This window comes from Austrofundulus limnaeus, unplaced genomic scaffold, assembly GCF_001266775.1.
Source record: "Austrofundulus limnaeus strain Quisiro unplaced genomic scaffold, Austrofundulus_limnaeus-1.0 Scaffold1017, whole genome shotgun sequence".
Lineage (NCBI taxonomy): Eukaryota > Metazoa > Chordata > Actinopteri > Cyprinodontiformes > Rivulidae > Austrofundulus > Austrofundulus limnaeus.
The window spans coordinates 16,675-27,177 of NW_013953419.1; the positions used below are offsets into that span (position 1 = coordinate 16,675).

General features: G+C 42.5%; 1 protein-coding gene and 1 long non-coding RNA gene across 2 annotated transcripts; both read left to right on the forward strand.

Annotated features, from left to right (window-relative positions):
* Positions 1-5,793: 5,793 nt before the first annotated feature.
* LOC106533777 (putative nuclease HARBI1) lies at positions 5,794-9,800 on the forward strand. The gene is made up of 2 exons (XM_014030211.1): positions 5,794-5,821; positions 8,913-9,800. Exon 2 carries the CDS (start codon positions 9,146-9,148, stop codon positions 9,782-9,784), a length of 639 nt encoding a protein of 212 aa, XP_013885665.1. The 5' UTR covers positions 5,794-5,821; positions 8,913-9,145; the 3' UTR covers positions 9,785-9,800.
* A 68-nt stretch (positions 9,801-9,868) lies between these two features.
* Positions 9,869-10,309, forward strand: LOC106533778 (uncharacterized). Its single transcript, XR_001312285.1, has 2 exons — positions 9,869-10,055; positions 10,165-10,309. It is a non-coding gene; the product is annotated as an uncharacterized LOC106533778 (long non-coding RNA).
* The last annotated feature ends 194 nt before the right edge of the window (positions 10,310-10,503 follow it).

The following is a 10,503-nucleotide window of genomic DNA, read 5'->3' on the forward strand; positions in this document are numbered from 1 at the left end:
CTCCCAAAGAGTAGATGCTGATGTACCTGGTAAATCAGAGGCAGTCTCTCTCTCTCTCTCTCTCTCTCTCTCTCTCTCTCTCTCTCTCTCATTGCGCAGCGCTCAGCTGACAGTGGCTCAGCTGATGGTGCGCGCTCGCAAGCTGGAGTTTATCTACTTGATACTTATGTTGGTGTAGTATTTTCCAGAAGGCAGTACACTTCATAACTATAATGATGTAAAATGAGGACAAACTCTTTATAATAAATTAATAAAGTTTTTTTAAATAAGGCGCGGTGCGCACAACCCGTGGTGAACAGTCAGAGGGTGTATGCACATGTGCCAGCTCTGAATCGGGCTGATCATAAACCTGACTAACACCTGAAAAAAAATGTTTTGACTCTGATCCCATCCGTGTGGACCAAAGCAGCCTAAAAATAAAATAAGAATTTTGTATTTTGTGCCACACCTGTGCCAAACCTGTGCGCAACCATTCGATCTCCCAAATCCACGCTGACGGGTTGTGGAGGGAAAAAAAACAGCCCATAGTCCTTTACAGGCCAAATGCTCACCTATATTTGACCCAGAGCAGATAACTTTCCTGTCAGGGTAAACAAATAATTGTGTGGAGTTTGTCATCGTTGCTGTCCAAATGCAGCTGTCTGCGCTGAGAGATTCAGGTCGCTTTGGATAAAATGCTGCCAGACGAGGAAATGTGTCATTTTCCTCGTTTCCCTCCTCAAAATAAAGTTTGTTGTTAACTAAATTACCTAAATAGTTTACTTTACTCACCATTTCTTGAGTAAAAAGACTGCATTCCAGAGCGAGTTTCTGACCCGTTGTTCCACACTTCAGTGTGGACATTATTTACATGTGCTAAGTTTTTTCATTTGATCATCCTTCCTAATAAATGATTTACATAACAAAACAATCACAGGTGAAAACTTCATTATTTAATTGTTGCTTGATGATGAATCAAGCTCACAAGCGGCTGCTGATGAACTGAAAAGTTAAAAAAAAATAAAATAAACACCTTATTCATGACTGCAGTTTGTTTTATTTTATTTTTCATTTTAGACTTTATTTGCAGCTTTTCCATATTTACTGACTGCAATGTATCCACTGAGATTACCGTGTGGTAAAACTGAACGTGTGCACCTTGCATGCGACGTGCGTGCGGTGACCCCCCGCCCACGGCCCCCCACCTAAAAAATGAATCCGGTGCCGCTGATTCGGTGTAAACGAAGACGCAAGTCAAGCAGAGCCTCTGTTGTTTTCCTCTGCTGGTCTCTGTTTAAAGCTTTATTTAGTGTTGCCAACTCCTAACAAGAAAAGTCCCTATTGGCTGTTCTAAAAGTCGCTAGATGACATCATCACTTAATTTGCACAGTTGGATGTTTGCCAATAATTCTGATCTGAGCTATAGGAGAGATGATGAAGAGGAAAAAAAGTGAATAAAAACAATAAATACGTTTAGAACTGCAGTTAAACTTAATGAAATAAAAATTATTTTATGACTTATATGCTTAGATCCACATAAACTAAATTTGTGGGAATCTTAAATTTAATCTACAGACAGTTCGATGTCATGAGGCACAGGGAGGAAGAGGTGAAGAAGTGACTGATCTGTGAGTCAAACACAGCTGGGTCCAGAGATTTAGTTTACAGAGACAGTACCAGAGAAAAACATTACAGTAAATATTACATCCCGCTTTGTAAACCAGGTAGAAGCAGTGACAGCTTTGCACATGCGTGATTCATTTGCAGCGGTCTCTCCTCTCAGCTGACTTCAGCCGAGGGTAGGGGTTGGGGGTGCTGCACGAGGCTTCAGTGAGTCGGACGGCTTTAGGAAGGGGGAGGGGCTYRCYGCACCGCTCGCTGCTTGTGGAGGAGAGGAGGAGGAAAGGAAAAAAAGGCTTAGAAAATGCTGTCGCCAAAGCTCCTAAAAGTCTCTAAAAACACCGGGGCTGGAGAAGAGTGATGTTCACGGATGAATCCAGGTTCCAGTTGTATCTTGCAGATGGAAGACAGCGTGTCTGGTGACGTGTGGGTGAATGGTTTGCACGTGTAAATGTTATGCCCAGGGTTGCCCATGGAGGTGGTGGCATTATGGTATGGTCAGACATCACATACGGGCATAGAACACCATTGCACTTCATTGAAGGGACACTTAATGCACAAAGATATCGGGACAAGATTCTCACCCCAATTGTTGTGCCGTTTGTGCGCCAGCATGACATCACCTTTCAACATGACAATGCCTGACCTCATGTTACCCACATCTGCATGGAATTCCTTCAAACTGAGGACACTGAAGTTCTGGACTGGTCTGCATATTCGCCAGACATGTCCCCAATAAAGCATCTTTGGGATGTGCTGGAACGGGATGTCTGGGACCATGTTCCAGTTCCAGGCAATGTGGGTCAGCTCCATTGGGAATGGAATAACATTCCACAGGCCACCATAGAAATTCTGATCAACTCCATGAGAAGATGTGTTGCTCTGAGAGACGCAGCTGGCGGACACACAAGATACTGAAAAAACAAATTCCTCAAACTGACCCCTATCATGTTCAAAGGACTGTCAATCCGCTACAAATGGCCAAACCTTGATGTTATCAATACCGATATGAAGAACAGTAATTACTGAAAATATATTTTGAGTTTCTCTGTATGTTGTGCAACACAAATGTTCATGAAACTCTTGTATTTGACATGGGGCGTTTATATTTTTGTTAAGTGTATATTTGAATTGTTTTTGAATTGTTGAATTGAGATTTCCAAGCTGGAAAAAAATTAAACTTTGCTAGCTCATAGGGAAAATCTCAAATTTATAAGGCGTTTTCCCTCAAAATCAGGTTTTTTGTCGCTACTCCTCAAGAAAGTGCTTCTAAATTTTGTTTTATGATTATATTTCAGACAGTTCATTCAAATGATACATTGATAAGGCATTTATTCATTATATTTGGACAAAATGCAATTTTTGTTAACATTTTAATCAAAACACTGTATTTGCCTATTTCTCCATGCACCCCTTTTAATCCTCGTTTTGATGTGATGGGTCACAAATGTCACGGATTTTTCAATATACTGATAATAGTGACTTCTTTGTTGCATTGTATTTTGTACATGCTTACCAATAATGCAAGTGACTTCTTAGTGACTTCGTTATGCTGAACTATTCTTCATCTTTTTGTCAGTCACACTGCTGTTGCCATACCAAGTGAAATAGTTAGTCCAGATGCTCTCAGTACTGCTCTGGTGAATGTGTTGACAATTGAAGGAGGAATTTTGACTCACTTCAGTCTCTTGAGGAAGCACATCTTCTGCTGAACAGTCTTGGCCAAGTTGAAAGACCCTGGAAGAACTCCTTGAAGAATTTTCAAGTCAATTCAGTTCATTTATATAGCAACAAGTCACAACATACGTTGTCTCAGGGCACTGTACATGAAAAAAGAACAATCTAAAGAAGAAGCCAGCAGATTGTTTTGAATCACTTCATCACAGTCTCCCATCCTGAGCAAATGGTGGAGAGGAAAAACTCCCTGCTAATCAGGAAGAAACCTCCAGCAGAACCAGGCTCAGGACAGGCGGCCATCAGCCTCGACCGGCTGGTTTGGGGGACAGGAAAGAGACACAGGTAAACACAGAAGAACTGGTTCAGGTGCACCTACTTCAGGAAAAGAGACAAAAAGACAAAATATTATTGATAGAAATAATTACAATAAACATAGAGAAGAGAGATCTTTTGAACTCCTGTATTTTTTTTCACAATGGGAGTTGCTGATGTGCAGAACCATGTTACTTTCTTTTTGTGAAGAATCAGTTCTACCTGTGTTCCTGTGTGGTGATTGGTGATCTGACCCTGATTACACACACCTGTTGGGGATTTGTCTGATGATCAGCTGCAGCTTTATAAGCTTCCTCCATCAGTTGATCCACGCTGATGCATCTAACCTTCATGGTAGTACTGTATCTAGCTACTAGATTCAATGTTAAAGACTGTATTTTGTATTTACCTCGTTCATCCTTTGTCCAAGGTGGATTACCAGATCACGGAAGCCACACCTCATACTAAGAAGTCCTCACACCAAGTTGGGTCAGAAAACAAAGAACCTCATCACGAACACTCACAGCCACTCTGCCTGAAGAACTGCCACCTGCCTTTGAAAACCTCCTCTTTTGGAACTCTTCGCCTCTGGAAAATCTGTAAGAAAGAATCACATATTAACAAGAAAATATCTATGTAGGGAGGGAGCTTAGGGTGAATTAAGCTCTTCCTACATCTCTCATAAACAAGGTTATGAGGAAAGTTTTACCAAGGTATTTTCTCATTACTTTTAATATCTTGACTGTGCAAAGTGAAAAGTGACACGAGTGAACGTTCAGACGAGTTCAAGTTGATTCATAAAGACTATGCAATCAGTTATTTACACAAATTGAACAGATCATAAGTACACTTGATTGCGGTTATTCCTATAACAAGCTTCAAAGTTAAATGAGATAAAACCCGCGTCCTAATTTTAATTCACATCAAACTCAAATTACTTCTATAGAACAGTAAAACGTCAGTTCTGATGTTACAACCAAACAATTCTACTGGCACTTTCAGCTTAAGTTTTGGCAAATAAAGACAAAGAAAAGGAGGAAAGTAATGTTAGTAATATACTAATTTTACTTTATCAAGAGTGTGTCCAACCGGATCAACACGTCCCTTCTACACTCAGTTTCCACATGACATATCACCTGGAACACATCAGTTTTTACCTGGTGATGGCTTCTTAAGTGACCCCTGGGTAGTCACTGTCTCACCTCCGATCAGTCAGGGAACTTTTTAATCGGCTCGCTCACTGTTCCTTGGCGAGAAAGGTGTTATTTCAGGTAACTTTTCATCTGTTTCAGTCCAAGCCAGAAAGATTCAAGCTGTACATCCGGTGCCGTCTTTCAAAATAAAATCTCCCCTCGGGAGTCAAAAACACACTTTAGAGGCGAGGAGCCTCGTGTGGGACATCCGGCTGGTGTGCCGAGTCCCGGCTGTTAGATCTTCCCTAGTTAGCTCATGGGCAAGACCTAACAAGCCAAACTGGCTTCTCCAGAGAAAAACTCAGCTTTCCTTCCAAGTTTGGCATCCAGGAAGAAGTGTGTGTCATTCAAAGGCGTCCGTGTTAGTAATAGAAACGGACGACTTTGGTTCCGCCCTCAAGTGTTAAGATGAGTCAGAGAAAGAAAGAAAGAGATTTGCCAGCGGCGCCAGCTCAAGGCTAAAATTCTGTGGTTGTCACAACAGAATATGATAACTTCTTTTCAGCTTTTCTTCTCATAGACTCTAAGAGAAATCACTGCAAAACATTTATGATGATTAATTAACATTTCTGTTTTATAATCAGTCTGAACCATTCTGTTAGTCCAGATAAATGAAAGATTTTCTCAAGAAAAATCCACAATTAAATTACTGTGTTCACAGTAAAAAAAACCCAGTGATTTATATAAAAACACAATGAAAACATGGTAATGATTTTCTCTGTGATTTTTTATACCATTAATTAATCTTTTAGGCACGATAAAAGAGTAGAAGTGGTTCCACTTTCTTGTGACAGTCATTATCATGATTTAACAAATGCATAAACATTCTTAGTTAAACAACAAATGAATCACGAACAGAAGAGATTGTTCTGTCCATTATCTGATTAAGAGAACCGAGGGGTTCTCTTCTGGTTTGAAATGACCTGTCATGGCCTAATTAGAGCTCAGTTTGTGACAGAGTTCCTGTACTCTCGTCAGGCCTGTTTGAGGCCTGCTTCGAGGCAGTAAATCTTGTTTCTTCACTCGAGGTGACCCCTACATCTACAACAAATTACTCTTCCAAGAACCAGTACTCACCTTCTACGTTCTCCTCCTTTTCAGCTGATGTCCAAAACCAAACTCCACCTGTAAATAAAACTGCACTTACCTTTTAATTGTTGTCTTGGTCTGATCATTCAGCTCTTCTGCTTTGTTGAACAATATCCCATCCTTGTCAGTATGCATCAGCCAACTGGTTCAACAAGCGGGGCTGAAGCCAAACCATTACAAATTGCTATAGAAAAACAATTTCAATGTATTGATAATCATGAAGCTTGTCTCCAACAGTTACTACAGTGACAACATGCTTGAAAGAATAAGTAATAAAATGGCTGCTATGGATTCCAAACTCAATTCTGTCCTTCCTCCACCTGCCCCATCAGCGCCTGTCGCTGCTGCACCTCAGGTAAAACATTCTCAAAGAGAACCTGATTTCAGACTAGGTGAATTGTTTGAAGGGGACTTAGACCGCTGCGGTGGTTTCCTTTTACAATGGCTTTCTCCCATTATCCGTTGTTTTTTCCTGATCATATGTCAAAAATAACTTATATCGTCAACAATCTGAAAGGAAAAGCATTAAAATGGGCTCATGCTTTCCTTCAGTTCCACTCTACCCATTCTTTGACTTTTCAATGTTTTCTCCATGAGTTTTAACTTGTGTTTGACCATCCGCTCCAACAGGAGACAGCAGCCAAAAAGATTCTAGCTGTACGTCAAGAGAAGAGGTCTGTTGCCGATCACTCCGTCGACTTCCGGATTGCTGCCGGGGAGGCGGGATGGGATGATCAGGCACTCAAGGCTATTTTTATTAATTCACTATCTGATGTTTTAAAGGACCAACTTGCCGCACGAGAGGAACCTAAAACCTTGGAGAAGGCCGTCGTCATGGCGATCCGGATTGACTATCGTCTGCGGGAACGCAGGAAGGACCGAGACTACAGTTCCCATCGGCCCTTGGTCACCATGTTCCACTCAACTTCCGCCTTGTCCTCCTCTGAGTCACGCACATCTGATGCAGAACCGGAACCCATGCAGCTCAGACGAGCCCGTTTGTCCCAAGAAGAGAGACAGAAATGTTTGGACTCCAAGGAATGTTTTTACTGTGGAACGAAGGGACACTTCGTAGCCCAGTGCTGCTTGCTGTTAAAAGCCAAGACCCACCAGTGAGTAAGGGGATCCTGGTGTCGAACTTCACCCCAGCTCTCGACTAACATTACATTCCACACTCATTCACCAGCAGAAGAAGGTTCCCATTCATGCATTAATAGACTCAGGAGCTGAACAAAATTTGATCTCATCTGATCTTGTGGATKTTTTGGAGTTACCTGTAGAGAATCTCAACCCTCCTATCCCGGTCGCAAGAATTACTGGTGACAACATAACCAAGATTTCTCAGAAGGCAGAAAAGGTACAGGTGCTCATCTACGGTAATCATCGAGAGTTTGGTAAGTTTTTTGTCTTCTCCTCGCCCACACCACAACTGATTTTAGGTTATTCTTGGCAAACAAAACATAACCCCATGTTAAACTGGTCACAAAAGAGGGTAGATAAGTGGAGTAGTTATTGCTTAAATAACTGCTTAACCTCTGCTGTCTCACCCACTACTAAGTCTCAACCCACTGAAGACATTGAACTCTCTTCTGTATCAAGAGAATACCATGATTTTAGCAAAACTCAGGCTTTGTCTCTGCCTCCTCACAGGCCCTATGACTGTTCCACAGAGTTATTATCTGGTGCCCCTCTCCCATCTTGTCACCTCTACAACCTCTCTGCACCTGAAACTGAGTCCATGAAAAATTACATTGAAGAGTCCTTAGCATCCGGTATCATTCGTCCTTCCACCTCCCCCTTAGGTGCTGGTTTCTTTTTTGTAGAGAAAAATGACAAAAGCCTGAAACCTTGCATTGACTATCGGGGGTTAAATCAAATCACTGTTAAAAATAAGTATCCTTTTACCACTAATTTATTCAGTTCATCAACAACTCCACTCAGCCTCCATTTTTTTCAAAACTGGATTTACGTAATGCGTATCATTTGGTAAGGAGCCACCTTTTGGGACATTTTGAATATCTGGTGATGCCTTTTGGGCTCACCAATGCCCCAGCAGTCTTCTAATCCCTCAATAATGTGCTACGTGATTTTCTGAACATTTTCGTCTTTGTCCACCTGGATGACATTCTCATCTACTCCAAGGACCCGACCCAACACATTCAACATGTTTGAGCTGTACTCCAGAGACTTCATGAGAACCAACTCTTCGTAAAGGCCGAGAAATGTGAGTTTCATGTTCCTTCAGTGTCAATTTTAGGTTTCATTTTTGGACAAGGCTATTTTCTGACAGACCCTCACAAAGTCAAGGCAGTGGCAGAGTGGCCCACCCCTACTGATCGACGTCAACTCCAGCGCTTCCTAGGCTTCGCCAACTTTTAGCGACGCTTCATCCAAAACTACAGTCGTGTGGCCGCACCATTAACCCAACTCACCTCAACTCTTAAGACCTCTAAGTGGAACTCACAAGCTGAATCAGCATTTGATGAGTTAAAGAAAATATTTATTTCTGCTCCCATATTACATCACCCAGTTCCAACTGAACAGTTCATTGTGGAGGTGGACGCCTCTGACACAGGAGTCGGGGCAGTATTATCACAAAGGTCTCTGTCTGACAAGAAGATGCACCCCTGCACTTACTTTTCCAGTAGACTTTCTCCTTCAGAACGCAGCTATGATGTAGGGAACCGGGAACTGCTGGCAATCAAACTCGCACTCGAAGAATGGCGGCACTGGTTAGAGGGAACTAAGTTACCATTCATTATCAGGACTGACCACAAAAATCTGGCTTAGACAGCTAAGAGATTAAACCCTTGCCACTGTAATACCTTTTGTGTGCATAATGGGTGTAAAAACGTTGAAAAAGTTTTTTTATTTCAGTTTTTTAAAGAATTTGTTTTGAAGTGTTTTACTGTATATTGGTATATTAAACTTGAGTCTAATAATCATAATAATGCTTTGATGTTTTATAAATATTATAGATACTTATAAATAAATTATAATTAAAAATTACATTATAAATTTTTCTTTCTAATTTTCCTAAACAGACCAGAAYCCTGTACTGCAGGATTAACCTGAGTGTCCCTGTCCTGGACCGCTTTTTTAACCAGGAAGATCTTAGACCAGACTTCAGGCTGAACAGCGAGTCTCTGGCAGTGTTGCTGAATCTCCTTAAACAGGATCGCCATCATGGTTGGGGTGCCACAATTGAGACCCTGGTTTTTCTTTTCTGGTTGGCAAGTGGAGCATCCTACAGGGTGGTCTGTAGAGTGTTTGGGATGCCTCGTTCAACTGTCCACTGGATCGTCCATCGGATCACAGAGGAGGTGGTGGCCATTCGCCACCAGGTCATCCACCTCCCTAAAACCCCTGAAGACCTGGAGGTAGTGTCCCGTGGGTTTGCAGGGCTGGCAGGGCACAGAGCCTTCCTGAAAGCAGCATGTGCAATCGATGGCTGCCACATCCACATCAAGCCTCCAAGCGGCCCTGATGGTCAGTGCTACAGGAACAGGAAACTGTTTCCATCCATCATCCTCCAGGCAGTTTGTGACCATCAGGGCCTCTTCATCGACACGTACGTGGGCTGGCCTGGGTCGGTGCACAATTCCAGGGTGCTCCGCCACAGCCCACTGTACCGGCAGTCTGTCTACCCWCCTCCAGGGCATTTTATCCTCGCAGATGGAGGGTACCCATGCCTCCAACGTCCACTACCCCTCATCACACCCTACAAACGGCCAGTGCAAGGTGTGGGAGTCCAGCGCTTCAACAGCCATCATTCCAAGGCACGCTGTATTATAGAGCGTGCCTTTGGGATGATGAAGACCAGGTTCAGGGCCATCTTCCTGCAAGCGCTGGAGGTGTACCACACCTTTGTACCTCATGTAAGTGAACACGGAGTGGCATCTCACATTCTTTAAATATAGAAATGTATATGTATTCTTATATACCAATTTTGTTTTTATTTCCCTCTATTGGAGGTCATCACTGCTTGCGTCGTTCTCCACAACATCTGCCTCAGTGCTGGTGACATCGTGGCCCCGGAGGATGAGCCTGAGGAAGATGGAGTGGAGGATGAGGGGGAGGCTGGCTTGGAGGCAGTCAGCGGTGCTCGCTGGTGGGGCCAACTGTCTGCTGAGGTGTCTGYCCTGGAGGAGGTACCAGCAGACCACGACTACTGCTAAAAAGCAAGTAATTCATCAAAATATCTTTATTTTTAAAATGCACTGTTCTTTTGCACTATTAATATGAATGGAAACCTATTAATATTATCTCGTTTGCATATTTTGTTATGTCTTAGTGATGTGGCAGCCGTCGATTGAGCCAGCCCTGCAAACCCTGTTGTTGGACGATTCAGTGGACAGAGAGAGGGAGCGTCCCAAAAACACTCTGCAGACCACCCATGATGTTCCACTTGTTGACCAGAGAAGACCAGTCCCGGGTCTTAGTTGTGGCACTCCAGCCGGTTCCTTCAGCACATCCAGCAACATTGCCAGAGACTTCCTGATTTTTTTGTTTTGTTTTGTTTTACATTAAATGGTCAAGGAAGGGGACACTCAGGTTAATCCTGCCTTAACTGTAAATAGTTGTACAATGTTTCTTTTTTATTCCTGTAAATAGTTTTTTTTCTTTATATTCT